A 17,500-nucleotide genomic window follows, 5' to 3' on the forward strand; every position below is an offset into this window, starting at 1 on the left:
ACAAGACAAGAAGTGACTACACTAGACTTTTACTTGACATATAACTAGACGATAAACAAACAGCTAATTCAAAATCAGAACTTTCTTAAGACGATAATCTTGACAGGGTACTCACAGAGCTTAACAAGGTTTCACAATGAATCATAATGTGCAATAATGAACCGACACAGGACAGCAAACACAAGGGGACTAAATAGGGAGACTAATGATAACATAACAGGTGACACAGGTAAAGCAATAATGACAAAATGAGGATAACAAGGGGGCGGGGTTAAGTAATGAGACAACACAAGCACATGGCCCAAACAAATGGCCATGTGCTTGTACACAAAACATGGGTCTGTCATGATCCTGCCTCAAGACTAGGGAAAATCAAGGACAAGAAGGCAGAACCATGACAAAACTAAGGTAGTTAACTAATGAACCTTATTGTAAAGTGTTACCATCTTTCTAATATGATGATTTGATGCTTAAGAAACATTTATGTTCATTATCAACAGTTTTGCTGCTTCATATTTCTGTGCAAATATTTGTTCTCATGATTCTTTGATGAATAGAAAGTTCAAAAGAACAGCATTTATTTGAAATAGAATATTTTTTTACATAATAAGTGTCACTTTTGATTAATTGAATGCGTCCATGTCTCCAGGAATGGAGGATCTGTTCTCAGGTGGGGACAGTGTGGGATTTTCCCGAATAACTTCTTCCGAGCCCTTGATGGATAAGAACTATCTTCATTACCTGTATGACGGGCGCAGGGCCGTGTGTGTCGGCGTCCAGGCGTGTGCCGTGTGGTCGAATCCCTACGATGGTCTCAATCCGTCACCGAACGAATACGAGGAAGAGGACGAGAGTCTTCCTCTCTCAACTCAAACACACACACCCCATCCGGCGTCGGAAACCAGCGAACGGGTCGAGCTCGAGTGGGACGACACTTACGACGCCTCGCCTGACGAGGAGCCGATCCCAGAAAACATGATCCCGGACGAGCCCCCGAAATACATTCAAGAAATGCGTAAAAGTGCAATCATGCTCATTAAAGGATCTTACATCGAGGAGTCCGACTTTCAGGACGATGTGCTTGTTTATAATCTCATCGCGCAAAAAGATGCGCGAGACGACCGGCGGATATCCGTCAAAAACGGTTTGAACAAATTTACGCACACTAATCACATCGCTAATGATACTAATCCAATTAATCATGAATCTGAGCCGCTCGCTTTCGCAAACGGATATGCTTTTGAAGAACCGAAACTGGAGCTTGAAGCTGATGCTAATAATCTAGAGCAGATTAGCATCGAGAGCAAAACGCCCGCGGACGACTTCATCTCGCAGTGTCTTGAGCTCATTCGAGACCTGGGCGGAGAGGAGGAAGAAGAGGAGGATGAAGAGCACGAGCGGTGGATGTGTGAGGAGGAGGAGGAGGATTTCAGCTCTTTCTGTGACGATCATGAAGGTGAAGATGAAGCTGAGGAGGAACTGAGCAGAAACCAGAGCGGGAAACACGGGATCTCGTTTACAGGTCAGTCACAACGCTTTGAAACAATTAAAGTCCCACTGTATTCAATAGTTGTATCCTTTAAAACTCATCTTTCATCACCAAAATGACATATTTAAACGTTTTTTACTTAAAAAATAGCTTGAATGTAACTCGACACCCTTGCCTCATTTAGTATTCGTGGTTCTATGAATATGCAAATGAGCCCCGCCTCCACTCACTCACTCAGCTCAGAGATCCACTGGTTGACGATCACACGTTGATCTGATTGGTTACAAGGTAGTTTGTGACGTCAGAAACACCAGCGATTTCAAAGCGTGTTTTTGAGACTGTCTTTGGTTCACTGCAGTTTTAAGGAGGAAATACTCAGCAATGCTGTCGACTTATGAATTTACACATGGTTTGTCTTAAAGCGGATTAATAACACCACATAGACATATAAACAACATTAAAAGATGGATTTTCACCACAGGGTCCTCCACACTTTAAGCTTTAGCGTGAATATATGTTCAAATCAACCCTTAAATAGTTTTAGTTCATGAATACTACATAATTCTCTTTTTAAAGAAGGCAATCAGCAGATTATTGCAAAAGCAGAGTATAATTTTTTTCTTACTGTAAAGCAAATGTGCTGCACTTAACATTTTTATTTTATACAAAATATACATATTTTATCAAATAATTTGTTTACACTTTATTTTAAGGTGTTATTGTTACTGTGTAATTATATATTTAAGTACTGAGTAATAGGGTTAGGGTAGGATTAGGGTTTGGTTGAGGGTTAGTTGCATGTAAATATGCATAATTTACTGTTATTACTATGGTAAGTACATGTAACATATGTAACAAGGACACTGTAAAATAAAGTGTTACCAATCATTTCTATGCTAAAATTGCTGGAAAATCAAAGCCATATGTCTAACCAAGTTGTGTCCCAATATTGTAATGCATTTTAAAAGTAACTTTCCCCAACACTGAATATGAGGAGGTTTTGTGTGGAATAAAGGTGGAGTTTGGAACAAAACGATCAAAGCGAGTGTTTGGAAAGAGTCTAAAGCCGTGGACATTTTCAGAAACGGCCGAATACGCAACTTTACAGCAACACTTGATCATTAATACTAACACTCTCTTTTTTCTCCTCTTCTACTCTCTCTCTCTCTCTCTCTCTCTCTCTCTCTCTCTCTCTATATATATATATATATACTGTATTAGACCAAACTGGGGAAGGGTCACAGCACTTAAATGTTGTTGTCCTACACTTCAAAAACATGCTTTTCTTAGTATTTTTGTCTTGTTTCCAGTCCAAATATCTAAAAATTCTTAAATCAAGATGCATTTACTAGATGAGTAAAATGATATAAGATATTATGTCCTGTTTTCTGGGGGAATTAATCAAAATGAAGTGAGTTGATGCTTAAAAAAAGCAAAATTATCTGCCAATGGGAAGAAAAATAATCTTAATTCAAACAGAAACAACATTATTTTTCTCCCCATTGGCAGATAATTTTGCTTTTTTTAAGGAAAAACTCCCTTCGTATTTATTTATTTCCCCAGAAAACAAGACTTAATATCTTATGTCATTTTACTCATCTAGTAAATGCATCTTGATTTAAGAATTTTTAGATATTTGGACTGGAAACAAGACAAAAATACTAAGAAAAGCAAGTTTTTATGTTTTCATGCTTCTATTGCTCTCCTCATTTGCGAGTCGCTTTGGATAAAAGTGTGTGCTAAATGATTAAATGTAGATGTTTGTTTAGGGCCGTTCATCAGCGTCCTGCTGTCTCGTCTGGAGAACATGCTGGAGAACTCGATCGAGGTTAATCTGCTGGTGACAGGGATTTTGTCTCATCTGGCCTCGTTCCCGCAGCCGCTGCTGAGAGGGTTTCTGCTGGACACCCGAGCCGGCCCGCGCTCGCTCTATCAGGTGCCGGAGACAACTCCCAGCATGCTTTCACATGTGTAATACTTATAATAATAATAATATGAGACCCTGGATCACGTCACCAGTCTCGAGTTGCATGGGTTTATCTGTGGCAATAACCAACAATACATTGTATGGGTCAAAATGATCCATTTTATCCATTTCTTTTATGCCAAAAATCATTAGGATATTAAGTAAAGATCATGTTCCATGAAGATATTTAGTAAATTTCCTACCGTAAATATATAAAACATTTATTTTTGTGAGTGAATGCAGCACAATCGTGAACATAAAACTTTTTGAAGACGATTTTCTCAATGTTTCGATTTTTTTGCACCCTCAGATTCCAGATTTTCATATGATCTATAAATCTCAATTTAAAAAAATTGACCCATGTGACTGGATTTGTGGTCCAGGGTCATAAATGTTCCTGGTCTAATTGTGAGTGATTCATTTGTGCATGGTATTGTAAACAAAAACAAGTTTTCATGATATTTCATCAAAATACTTTTTCTTAAAGTCCCCCTGCAGTCAATAATTGTATCCCTTAAAACTCATCTTTAATCACCAAAATGACATATTTAAAAAAAAATTAAAAATAGCCTTAAAATATTTTGAATGTAACTTGACACCCTTCCCTCATTAAGTATGCGTGGCTCTAATGAATATGCAAATGAGCCCCGCCTCCACTCATTATTTATTCAAAATATTGACCCATGTGACTGGTTTGTGGTCCAGGCCAGGGTCACATATTTGTCTCATTTTTTACATCACAAAAACCAGTGAACATGCTAAGACTCACTTCTTGTCTTTGGCGTTGTTCGGGAGAGATGAAATCCAAAACGCCCAAATCCTTCACCTAAGCTTGAAATAAGAAAATAAAAGTATTTATTAGGAATCAGCAACTCTTATACAATTATAAGTAGTGGTGTAACAATATATCGTGTCACAATATATCGCAATACAAAAATGTATCAATATGTATTGTGTATAGTTCATCCAAAATGAAAATTAATATGCATGAGTTTTAGTGTCAGTACTACATTAAACTACTATATATAATGTTGAATATAAAATATTTCATAGAATTGATTCTTAAATCTTTGATTATTAAAATGTAATTAAACCATTAAAATGGAATCCAGAAAACTTAAAACAGAAAACACAGAATTTGAAAAAAAAAAAAAAAAAAAAGGGAAAAAACTTTATTTCAGTTTAGGGCCCTAAACCTAATTTATTTTTAAATTTGAATAAATGATTGTTAAATTGTATTAGTTTCATGATTATAATTAATTAGACACGCTTTTTTATTACTAAAATTTAAACTTTAACTGAAATAAAATAAAATACAAAAAAACTATTTCAGATTTTTGCCAAGGCAACATCTCTCATTTTTAATTAGTTGAACTTTTCTATATATATATATATATATAAATTACAACAACACACTACAAAATGACTAAAACTTGAAAACAGAAAGTGTTAAATAAGTGTAAACTCAAAATATGAATAAGCACTATAAGAGTATAGAACTAATGCACAGTGCAGTCAGTGTTTTGCGGAGATGAATCCTCCGCAGTGTGTCATGTGACGTGTGTGTGTCGCAGGTTCTGCAGTCGGTGTGTGTTCAGATCGAACAACACGCGGCGTCCCGTCCCGATTTCCCCGAACTGGTCCGTGAAGCCGCCCAGTACCTGCTACTCAAAGACCAGGCCTTAAAAGAGCAAGGTGTGTGTGTGAGTGTGTGTGTGTGTGTGTCATCCCGTACGGATCTTCCCGTTTGATCCTCTTTCTGTTATCATGCTAAAACAGTGTTATTTAATTTAATATTCAACAATATTATTGATCTGCCTGCGTTAACACCATTATATATATTTTTTATTTATTTTATTGTTGTTGTTGTTGTTTTTTTTCAATGCCATGAGAGCAAGAGGTATTACATATTCACATTACATTTTCCTGCCAGGAAATGAAAGAAAATAAATAAATAAAAATAGAAGAAAAAAATAGAAAAAATTACATAAAATCCAGTGCTTTCAAAGCATTACATGTTTTCAGCTTTTTTTTTTTTTTTTTTCCAAAATATTTACATAGTTTAAAGTCATTTTTAAAATGTGAAAAAACTGGTTTGCATTGAGCCCACTTCTTTTTATCTTTTTAACAAAATAAATAACTGTATAATATGTTGTTCTTTACATTCCAAATTGTCATTCTGAGTTAAGAAAAAAGCACATAAAATGCACACATTTCTATCATACACTTCAGTTTTCTACTAGTAAAGGTTTCTAAGTCTTTCCAAAATAATCTTGAGTAAATACAGTGAAAAAACAGATGCAAAATAGTTTATTTTTCCAGTGCACAAAATTCACAGGTATATGAGCTTAAATCTTTCCAAAACATGCTTAGCAGGATAAAGTCTGTATTTAACAAAAAAAAAAAATTTTGTAAGACCCTTCTTTAATTTTATTATTAACACAAAACTTATTTGCCAATTTCCATGCTTTGACCCAAGAGATATTACCAAATAATGAAGACCAAAATGATCTCGCTGCAGGAAAAACACAAAACAGAGCATATCTTATATCCTTATTTTACACCATTATATGAGATCTGAACTGAGCTGGACGATGACATCACGGTTTACTCCAGAGCGGCTATATATATATATATATAAATGAACTAAATTAATAACTTTTTTACCACAAAAATGAACCATCACTGAACTTAATTAAAGTGTTAGTTCACTTTCAAAAAACTTTTTGCTGATAATTTACTCACTCCGATGTCATCTGAGATATCCATGTCTTTCTTTCATTAGTCGAAAAGAAATGAAGGTTTTTGAGGAAAACATTCCAGGATTTTTCTCCATATAATGGACTTCAATGGCAACTATACCAATGCTCAAAGAAGGTTCAAATGTCCGTCTCAATGCAGCTTCAAAGTCTCGACACGATCCCAGTCGAGAAATAAGAGTCTTATCTCGCGGAACGAGCGGACATTTTCTAAAATAATATATATATATACTTTCTAACCACAAATGCTTGTCTTGTACCATCTCTGAGATGCGCCACGTATTGCGTCATCACGTTGGAAAGGTCACTAAAAAAATTAAAATAATAATAAATTAAAACAAAGATGTCGGACGATTTTGAATTTGGAGGAGAAAATGAGACGACATTTTTCGCCCTTCCCTCCTTCATGAACCGGAGAACACAGACACTCAGATAGATGACGAGACGCATGACCTTTCCAACGTGATGAGGCAATGCGTGGCGCATCTCAGAGATGGTACACGACGAGCATTTATGGTTAAAAAGTATATAATTGTTTTGTTTTTTTAGAAAATGTCCGCTCGTTTCGCTAGATAAGACTCTTATTTCTCGACTGGGATCGTGTCGAGACTTTGAAGCTGCATTGAGACGGACATCTGAACATTGGTATAGTTGCCATTGAAGTCCATTATATGGAGAAAAATCCTGGAATGTTTTCCTCAAAAACCTTCATTTCTTTTCGACTAATGAAAGAAAGACATGGATATCTCAGATGACATCGGAGTGAGTAAATTATCAGCAACATTTTTTTTAAAGTGAACTAACCCTTTAAGCTGATCTGTGACGCTATTTTCTTCTGGAAACACATCTTTGCATTATTTTCCTGTTATCTCTGTAAAGCTGCTCTGAAACAATCTGTATTGTCATAATCATTTGCGAACAAACAAGTATTCATTACTTCAGTGAGCTCATTGTTTCTGCATTCAATTATTACATTGTTTAAATAAATAAATATTTCGCTAACTGTGATTTTATATATGGTAATTTCTGAAATGCATAACTCAGTTTCCTCTGATATCAGATCTCTGTAAACTGTAATGTGGACTCGTGCACTTTCTGTAAAGCTGCGGTGAAATGATGTGTGTTGTGAAAAGTGCTGTATAAATAAAGCTGTCTTGACTGTGTGTGTGTGTGTGTGTGTGTGTGTGTTCCCCCTGTCAGAGCGAGATGTTCTCCTGCAGGATAATAACAGCTCCGGCTGGTTCCTGAACGGACACGTGTCGGGTCGTCCGCTCAAGCCTCTTCCTCCGTGTCCCAGGATCCCACCGCACCTGCGCGACAGGGTGTTCGCCACCTTCCTGTTCGCCGAGTTCCTGAAGGAGCTGGCGGCCATCGCTCAGGAGCACGCCATCGTCCCGGAGGAGTGAAGCATCGGAGAGTTCCTGAAGGAGTTGGTGGCCATCGTCCCGGAGGAGTGAAACATCGGAGAGTTCCTGAAGGAGTCGGCGGCCATCGTCCCGGAGGAGTGAAACACCTCAGGCTGTGAGTTCCTCTCTGACATCAGGAACAAACTAATGCAAACGCATCTCTCCTTCTTTTCTTCATTTCCTACGCCGGCCCGTTTTGACTGTGAACAGCCAATGTGTCACTTGACCACTTTAGTATTAAAGGGATAGTTCTCCCAAAAATTAAAATTAGCCTATGATTTACTCTCCCTCAACTCATCCTCGGTGTGTATGACATTCTTCTCTCAGACCAATACAATCTGAGTTATATTAAAAAATGTCCTGGCTCTTCCAAGCTTTATAATGGCAGTGAATGGCTGTTTCTGTTTTGAAGTCCATTAAAGCGCATAAATCCATTATAAAGGTATTCATAGCGGACGTTATAATGCATTATATCTTTTCATAAATAATTTTCATAAATATTTACAGATTCCTTGTTATTCTGCTATTTTAAAGGTTCCTAGTTTAGTTTTGAAGACTCTTACAACAGGTTTACATGCATCCAAGGTTAAACATTTTCATTTAATATACATTACAGCATCAGCTCTTTTCGCAAAAAATCTGAAAACGTTTGTTCGAAGATTCAATCTCTCTAAACCCCTCCTTTCCGAAAGCCTGCTCTGCTCTGATTGGTCAGATGACCCAGTCTGTTGTGATTGGTCTACTCTGCTCTGATTGGTCAGATGACCCAGTCTGTTGTGATTGGTCTACTCTGCTCTGATTGGTCAGATGACCCAGTCTGTTGTGATTGGTCTACTCTGCTCTGATTGGTTAGATGACCCAGTCTGTTGTGATTGGTCTAGTCTGTTATGATTGGTCAGATGACCCAGTCTGTTATGATTGGTCTACTCTGCTCTGATTGGTCAGATGACCCAGTCTGTTGTGATTGGTCTAGTCTGTTATGATTGGTCTACTCTGCTCTGATTGGCCAGTTGACCCAGTCTGTTATGATTGGTCTACTCTGCTCTGATTGGTCAGTTGACCCAGTCTGTTGTGATTGGTCTACTCTGCTCTGATTGGTCAGATGACCCAGTCTGTTGTGATTGGTCTACTCTGCTCTGATTGGTCAGTCTGTTGTGATTGGTCTACTCTGCTCTGATTGGTCAGATTGGTCAGTCTGTTGTGATTGGTCTACTCTGCTCTGATTGGTCAGATGGTCCAGTCTGTTGTGATTGGTCTACTCTGCTCTGACTGGTCAGATGACCCAGTCTGTTGTGATTGGTCAGTTGACCCAGTCTGTTGTGATTGGTCTACTCTGCTCTGATTGGCCAGTTGACCCAGTCTGTTATGATTGGTCTACTCTGCTCTGATTGGTCAGATGACCCAGTCTGTTGTGATTGGTCTAGTCTGTTATGATTGGTCTACTCTGCTCTGATTGGCCAGTTGACCCAGTCTGTTGTGATTGGTCAGTTGACCCAGTCTGTTGTGATTGGTCTACTCTGCTCTGATTGGTCAGATGACCCAGTCTGTTATGATTGGTCTACTCTGTTATGATTGGTCTACTCTGCTCTGATTGGCCAGTTGACCCAGTCTGTTGTGATTGGTCTACTCTGCTCTGATTGGTCAGATGACCCAGTCTATTGTGATTGGTCTACTCTGTTTTGATTGGTCAGATGACCCAGTCTGTTGTGATTGGTCTAGTCTGTTGTGATTGGTCTACTCTGCTCTGATTGGCCAGTTGACCCAGTCTGTTGTGATTGGTCTACTCTGCTCTGATTGGTCAGATGACCCAGTCTGTTGTGATTGGTCTAGTCTGTTATGATTGGTCTACTCTGCTCTGATTGGCCAGTTGACCCAGTCTGTTGTGATTGGTCTACTCTGCTCTGATTGGTCAGATGACCCAGTCTGTTGTGATTGGTCTACTCTGCTCTGATTGGTCAGATGACCCAGTCTGTTGTGATTGGTCTAGTCTGTTGTGATTGGTCTACTCTGCTCTGATTGGTCAGATGCTTCCTCAGTGCTTGATACACATTAATATGAATGATGGTGTCGATCAGCGCAAGTCTCGTCCTTTTGAAATGCATCAAAGTGGATTTGCTTTGTCAGCAGAAAACTTCTCGACATGAACAACACGACCAAACTCTTCCAGGCTCGGATAAACTACAGTGTTTGAGGGCGGAGCTAAGAGACGCTGTTCAGTCAATCAACACCATTATGCAAATTAGTTAGAAACATGCATAGCTTCAGCAGAAGTGAGACTGGAATTATCGACGACTCGTTTCAGGCCGTTAAGAATCGCTTTCCTTCTTTTAGAAGACAATAACTTAATTTATCTGCACTGTCATCTTTTAAACTTTGCAGAGCTTTTCCAGCTTTATTACACGCTACATGAAAGGAAAAAGCATAATAGGGCACTTTAAAAGCAATCCGGACCTCATTTGTGCAAGTGAACCTTTATTGATGAATAATTTGATTTGTATATAATGATAATGCCTACTTTAAAGGAACAGTTCACCTCAAAATAAACACACACATTTTCTCATCCTAATGTCGCTCTAAACCTGTATTATTTTTCATACACAAAATAAAAACAGTTTGAAAAGAATCAGATTGTTGTTTGAGAAAACGCCCGTCAAGCTCCAAAAACGTCAAAAAAAGCATAACATCATCCGCCCATGTCGATAGTATATTTGTGAAATTATTATTTCTCAAAGTATGGCACCTGTGGGTGAGTAAATAAGTACGTTTTAATTTTTGAGAGAACTATTCCTTTAAAAACCTTTTGTGTTTTTTTTTTTTTTTTGATTCAGATTCACGTGGGTTTGTGTTTTACATTTTATGGCTTGTTATTTGTTGTTTATAGATGAATCACTGTAATTAGATGTTTATCAGGCAGTTTTTACATTTCAAACATAAAGTATCTTATTTGTCTGTGTGAACCTTCATGTGACTGTGCATTCGTCTCAAAACACATTCATTACAACTGCATTCAGCCACTTTATCAGAACGTCAACGTGAAACGGCATTTACAACTCATTTTACTTCTGAGGGAATTCAGTGTGAAAATGTAGATTGTTCGGTTGGTGAAAGTGTTATTATAATATGAAGACATTTTTTTTTTTACTTCGAATAACAGACACTGATGAAAGATTCATAATTACACCAGGAACATGAATTAAGAAAGTGAATTTGATTTCATGTCGACTTTAAGCACCTATTGAAAATGTTTTAAGTTCCAGTGAATAATCAGGGGAAACATGATTTGTTGAAATGTTTAATCGTATTGAAGCCAGGGGGAACTGTTCTAGGCCAATGTGAGATTTTAATCCACTGTGTTTGTTACATGATGATGCTTGCAACATTTCCAGAACATTTGATATTTCCGCAGTTTAATAATTCTGTCACTTAAGTCACTTTAAATTCTGTCATTTTCAGCAACAAATGACTGAGAATTCTAGAACTCGAATCTATTGAGAAATCAAATGCAACTCCAAATATTCAGAACGGCTGCAGATGATGTGAAGCCTTATTTTGATGTGTATTTGTACATTTACAATTTGTTGAATCTGTAAAGGAGAAGTTGATTTTTGAAATGTTTTATGACCTGTTGTCATTGATGTCGATGTAAAGTTTTGTACACATATTTTTACAGACCAGTCTGTCATGTGGACCACAGAAAATGGTTTGTTATGAGCCTTTTGTAATATTATTCTGCCCTCTAGTGGTAAATTAAAACTCCATTTGTGGTGTATATTCATATATATGTGTGTGTGTGCCTGTGTATTCATATATTTATAATGTAAAAGATCAATATAGGCAGTATAGGAATATATTGAAGATGCCACTCTTGAGCCAAAACATAAAATTAGTAAATAGAGATTTTATTTTGTACATATATTGATAAAACATTAGTTGATGCCACATTACAATATATTAAACAATTTAACAGGATATATATATATATATATATATATATGTAATATTACTAAACATACACAATTTACAATACTTGCACCGAATAAAAGCAGGTCTCACATGTTTAAGACACTGAAAAGTGTGTTTGGCCTTTTCACACCAATTGATCATTTTTAGCTCAAGATTTTAAAAACAACAAAAATGTATATGTTTTTATTATAGTGCCACCTAGTGTTGGAAGGTTGATGGAATTTCTGAGTTTCTCACCAAGTTTAGAGTCTCTGGGATTTACAGTTTCTGACACTTTTATGGCAGTATAATAAGAATAAATAATAACAATAATAATAATAATAATAAAAGGTTCCAGGGTTATTATCCTTTAAGTCCTCCTGTAGTCAATAATTGTATCCCTTAAAACTCATCTTTGATCACCAAAATAACATATTTAAAGTTTTTTTTCCTTGAAAGAAAATCTTCATGACTTAAAATATCTTGAATGTAACTCGACGCCCTTGCCTCATTTAGTATTCGTGGTTCTATGAATATGCAAATGAGCCCCGCCTCCACTCACTCACTCAGCTCAGAGATCCACTGGTTGACGATCACACGTTGATCTGATTGGTTACAAGGTAGTTTGTGACGTCAGAAACACCAGCGATTTCAAAGCGTGTTTTTGAGACTGTCTTTGGTTCACTGCAGTTTTAAGGAGGAAATACTCAGCAATGCTGTCGACTTATGAATTTACACATGGTTTGACTTAAAGCAGATTAAACACACCACATAAACACATAAACAACATTAAAAGCTGGATTTTCACCACAGGGGGACTTTACCTGAATCTATTAAAACATTTTTGTTAATTGAAATAAAAATAAAATGACATTTGCATTATTAATCCAGGAGTGAATATGTCTTCACTGTATGTTTGAGTGTCTTTATTTTCCCATAGCTCACCCTTTCCTAGGACTCTATTGCTGCGCTCTGATTGGCTGTCGCCGGCCCGGAGTCGCTGTCACTCTCCCAGGAGGAGGATGTGAAGCCGGCGGGGGCGGAGCTAGAGTGAGGTGTGTAACCCAGGCCCTGGTACCCCCCCCTCGGGGAGGCGGGGACTGAGTGACGGTCGAGCCGCTCGTGGGACGTCCCGGCGAGCAGACCCGTGTGTTCACCCTGAACAACATCCACTTCAGAGCCGAAGAACAGCTTACGGGGACGACCTAACACAGTACGTCCTGCAGAACACACACACGGCACATATACAGTTAAATGGACAAAAAAAGTGTTATTTTCCCCAATTGTGAAATCTTGAAAAACTGCAGGGACTGTCTACTTACCACATAGCAACACCCTAGCAAACATCTGCTATATAACACCTGTCAGCTGCTCAACTGCCTACCAACACCCTAGCAACCACCCAAAAAACCTACAAACTGCCTAGCAACACCCAAGCAACTGCCAAGCAACCACATAGCAACACCCTAGCAAATATCTACTATATAACACCTGTCAGAGCCGAAGAACAGCTTACGGGGACGACCTAACACAGTACGTCCTGCTGAACACACACACACGGCACATACGGTTAAATGGCCAACTATAGAGACAGAGCGACATGCGTCATAATCTGAAAGCCACGCCCACCGTCTCCATTGACTTTGTATTGTGTGAATCTGCATCCTTATTTCTGAATTATAACAAAAAGCAAAACAATGTCTAAAAGCATAAATGTGACAAGGTGTACAGCATACAAGCTAAAAAACCCAGAACTAAGTTTTTATAAGCTGTCGACCCCAAAACCGGAGATGGTCCTCACTGCAGAACACGAAATACAGGGGGAGGAGTTGGATCCAGATCCAACTCCTCCCACCTTACATATACCTAACCCTACTCATCTCCACCCCCTGATCCCTAAACCCACCAATCTCCGCCCCTTATATCTGGATCCAACTCCGCCCCCTGGATCTCGTGTACTGCAGTGAGGTGCTACTGTAAATTGTGGGATTCTGACACTCAGTAAGCACTAAAAATACACTGTGTGCCGAAAACATGTTCAGATTTTGTCACTGATAAGTCAAATATCCAAATGCCAGTTTTATACATTATATTTCTGTAAGCTAAGCTATCCTGTCGCGGATTACGTTACCCTCAGTGGGCGTAAGTTAGTTCTCAGAGTAATATGACACATTGTGCTCTGTCACAACTATCTATGATATAACACCTATGACCTGCCTTGAAACCACTAAGAACATCCTAGCAACCGCCCAAAAAAACTACAAACTGCCTAGCAACACCCTAGCAACTATCTACGATACAACACCTATAAACTGCCTTGCAACCACTAAGAACACCCTAGCAACCACCCAAAAAATCTACAAATTGCCTAGCAGCACCCTAGTAACTATCTACGATACAACACCTATAAACTGCCTTTCAACCACTAAGAACATCCTAGCAACCACCCAAAAAATCTACAAACTGCCTAGCAACACCCTAGCAACTATCTACGATACAACACCTATAAACTGCCTTGCAACCACTAAGAACACCCTAGCAACCACCCAAAAAACCTACAAACTGCCTAGCAACACCCTAGTAACTATCTACGATATAACAATTAAAACCTGGCTTGCAACCACTAAGAACATCCTAGCAACCACCCAAAAAAACCTACAAACTGCCTAGCAACACCCTAGCAACTATCTACGATATAACACCTATAAACTGCCTTGCAACCACTAAGAACATCCTAGCAACCACCCAAAAAAAACCTACAAACTGCCTAGCAACACCCTAGCAACTATCTACGATATAACACCTATCAACTTCCTTGCAACCACTAACACCCTAGCAACCACCCAAAAATCCTGCTAACTGCCTAGCAACCACATAGCAATGCCCTAGCAAGCATCTTGTGTATAACACCTATCAACTTCCTTGCAACCACTGACTATCCTAGCATGTGCCTTGCAACACCCTAACAACCACCCAAAAATCCTGCAAACTGCCTAACAACACCTAAGCAACCATCTTCTATATAAAACCTATCAACTGCCTTACAACCACTAAGAACGCCCTAGCAACTGCCTAGAAACACCCTAGCAACCTCCCAAAAAAACTATAAAACTGCCTAGAAACACCCTAGCAACTGCCTTGCAACCACATAGCAATGCCCTAACAAGCATCTTCTCTATAACACCAATTAAATTCCTTGCAACCACAGAGACTATCCTGGGATCTGCCTAGCAACACCCTAGCAACTCCCTAGCACATACAGGAAATAAAAATGCCCATGTGACATTTATAAGCTAGTGTAGCTAAATTTTCAAGACAGAATTGCCCCCAGAAGTACAATAGATCTAATAAAACCTTGTATGATGTTTTCAAAGGAAATATTTAAAATAAATATTTAGTTAATGATTTATAATAAATGTAATAATTAAGCCTATATTTTAATAGTCATATAATGGCAACACTTTACAATAAGGTTCATTAGTAAACATTAGTTAATGTATTAACTAACATGAACTAACAATGAGCAATACATTTGTTACAGTATTTATTAATCTTTGTTAATGTTAGTTAAAATCCAGCTGTTCATGTTAGTTCACAGTGCATTAACTAATGTTAACAAATACAACCTTTGATTTTGTAATAATGTATTAGTAAATGTTTTAATAAATGATTAATAATTGCTGTAGAAGTATTGTTCATACGTAGTTCCTTAGTTAACTAAGGTAGTTAACTAATGTTAACTAATGAACCTTATTGTAAAGTGTTACCCTTATAACATAGTAATTATAATCTTCATTGTGTGTGTCCCCATGAAGGAGCTGGTGTGTGTTCTCACCGGCGTTGCGCACTTGCTCTGAGATGTCCGCGCGTATGTCCGAGACGTCCAGCATGGCGAGCAGCGAGTCGAAGCACGAGCCCTCGTCATCCTCACGCACGTACGGGCGACTGCTGAAACTGTAGTGATGAGCGATCGCGGCCAGAAACATCTCGATACAGATAATGAAGTCCTACACACAAACACACACAACGCTTACAAAGACAAAACACTTCATGGAGAGACTAAATAATGTCTTCATTCACTCCAGAAACTAACAAAAGTTTCCCTTAAGGGTTTTGAAAAGTAGGTGTCAATGACATGTAGATAACTGTGAGCGTGAGTGAGTGTGAGAGTGAGTGTGTGAGTGAGTGTGAGTGTGTGAGAGTGAGTGTGTGTGTGTGTGTGAGTGTGAGTGTGTGTGTGTGTGTGTGTGTGTGTGTGTGTGTGTGTGTGTGTGTGTGAGAGAGTGTGATGGGTAGGTTCAGGGGTCAGGTTAGTGTAAGGGGACAGAATATTAAGTTTGCACAGTATAAAAACCATTACGTCTATGGAGAGTCTCCACAGAGATAGTGAACGAGTGTGAGTGTGAGTGAGAGAGTGAGTGAGTGAGTGTGAGTGTGAGAGGGAGTGAGAGAGTGTGAGGGAGAGAGGCCCTGTCCCAAATGGCACACTCCGGACTTGTGGACTTCCTCAGAGTCCACACTTTGGTGACGTCATGTAGTGCAGACCTATAGGGCCCTTGGTGCGAGTCCACGAGGGCGCATTGAGAGGTATTTTTGGGACAGACTCGATCGTCACGCCGGAAATAACGGCCTGGTTGTTGTTGGGTTTTTTTTGCATTACAATATAAATCATTACAATGGAAATAATACAAAACAATGAACATGAACATGTGGGGATACAGAGAAAATGAAAGTAAATAATAACAGTAAATAAAATATTTGTACAATTTATATAAAATTTGTTCTATAATACAGGATATTTTCGAAGCTCTTTTATTGGAGGGGATTTTTTGAAGTGAAGAATAACTGTAAATCATAAGCAAAAAATTTGCAACTAGGTTTGAATTTAAGGTATATTGCTTTGTGAATATGATATTTACCCATCGTACAGAAAAAGTTTAATATATAATCTAGCTTTTTATTTTCAGAGACATCAGAGTGAAAAATAACCTTACTGACAGAAATATTACAGGCCTGGTTGTTGTTGGACAGGAGAAATCACATTTTTTGCGCTCCAACGTCTCATCTCCACGTCCACTACACAGCCTAATTTTACAGTTCTGTATTTTGATATTGTGCATATCACCTGGGCATTAGACAATAGATACATCATGCTTATTTAAATGATGTATACAGTTGTACATAATAATACATAATGTTACATTTGAACTAAGATTGCAATTTTAAAACATAATGAAAATGTGCATGAGTTTCAGATGAATTTACAGGTTTCAATATTCATACTATGTTTACATATGACTCAGTAAAGCCCTGACATTCAGTTCTATTTATTTAATGAATCATAATGCGATCATATTATTCAACGCGCTATTATTATGTTTGAGACATCAACCACTGGTCGATGACCATAATGTTTGTATAAACTGTAGGGAACAACTGGTAAAATGTACATTTAGGTCATAAAAACCGTAATATTGTCTTCTCAGCCATGTCAACAATTATCCGTGAGTGAAATCTCCTCCCATCCGTTGTCTGATTGGCCTTTCGCAAGGATTCCTGGGTAGTTAAAGTGCGTGAAGCCTGCTTCTATGCGGGCTTCGCGGAAGACCGCTTCAAGGGTACAAAGGGGGCGCTGCTGAGCACACTTCAGAGCGGTAAAATGCTGAATGGGATGGAATACGGACTCGTAGACTCAGCGAGCACGCGCAATTCAAGTCCACGAGACCGAAAGTCCGCATGAAGTGCGCCATTTGGGACAGGGCCAGAGTGTGAGTGTGAGTGAGAGAGTGTGAGAGAGTTGAGTGAGAGTGAGTGAGTGAGTGAGTGTGAGAGAGTGTGAGAGGGAGTGAGGGAGTGAGAGTGAGTGAGAGAGTGTGAGTGTGAGAGTGAGAGAGAGTGAGAGAGAGTGAGTGTGAAAGTGAGAGTGTGAGAGAGTGTG

The 17,500-nt window shown here is 38.5% G+C and overlaps 2 protein-coding genes across 2 annotated transcripts in view; one reads left to right on the forward strand and one right to left on the reverse strand.

Annotated features, from left to right (window-relative positions):
* The window catches only part of fhip1ab (FHF complex subunit HOOK interacting protein 1Ab), a 25,971-nt gene extending 14,573 nt beyond the window's left edge, over window positions 1-11,398 (forward strand). The window contains exons 9-12 of the mRNA XM_079848244.1: window positions 650-1,522; window positions 3,259-3,425; window positions 5,030-5,150; window positions 7,415-11,398. Of these exons, the coding sequence (XP_079704370.1) occupies window positions 650-1,522; window positions 3,259-3,425; window positions 5,030-5,150; window positions 7,415-7,620 (1,367 nt within the window). The 3' untranslated portion in view covers window positions 7,621-11,398. The remainder of the gene's footprint in view (window positions 1-649; window positions 1,523-3,258; window positions 3,426-5,029; window positions 5,151-7,414) is intronic.
* A 1,071-nt stretch (window positions 11,399-12,469) lies between these two features.
* The window catches only part of LOC307146229 (transmembrane protein 184C-like), a 10,363-nt gene continuing 5,332 nt past the window's right edge, over window positions 12,470-17,500 (reverse strand). The window contains exons 9-10 of the mRNA XM_079850108.1: window positions 15,398-15,569; window positions 12,470-12,782 (exon numbers count right to left, since the gene is read on the reverse strand). Coding sequence (XP_079706234.1) covers window positions 12,514-12,782; window positions 15,398-15,569 — 441 coding nt within the window. The 3' untranslated portion in view covers window positions 12,470-12,513. The remainder of the gene's footprint in view (window positions 12,783-15,397; window positions 15,570-17,500) is intronic.

The sequence above is a fragment of the Squalius cephalus genome, assembly GCF_949319135.1.
Source record: "Squalius cephalus genome assembly, chromosome: 18".
Taxonomy (NCBI): domain Eukaryota; kingdom Metazoa; phylum Chordata; class Actinopteri; order Cypriniformes; family Leuciscidae; genus Squalius; species Squalius cephalus.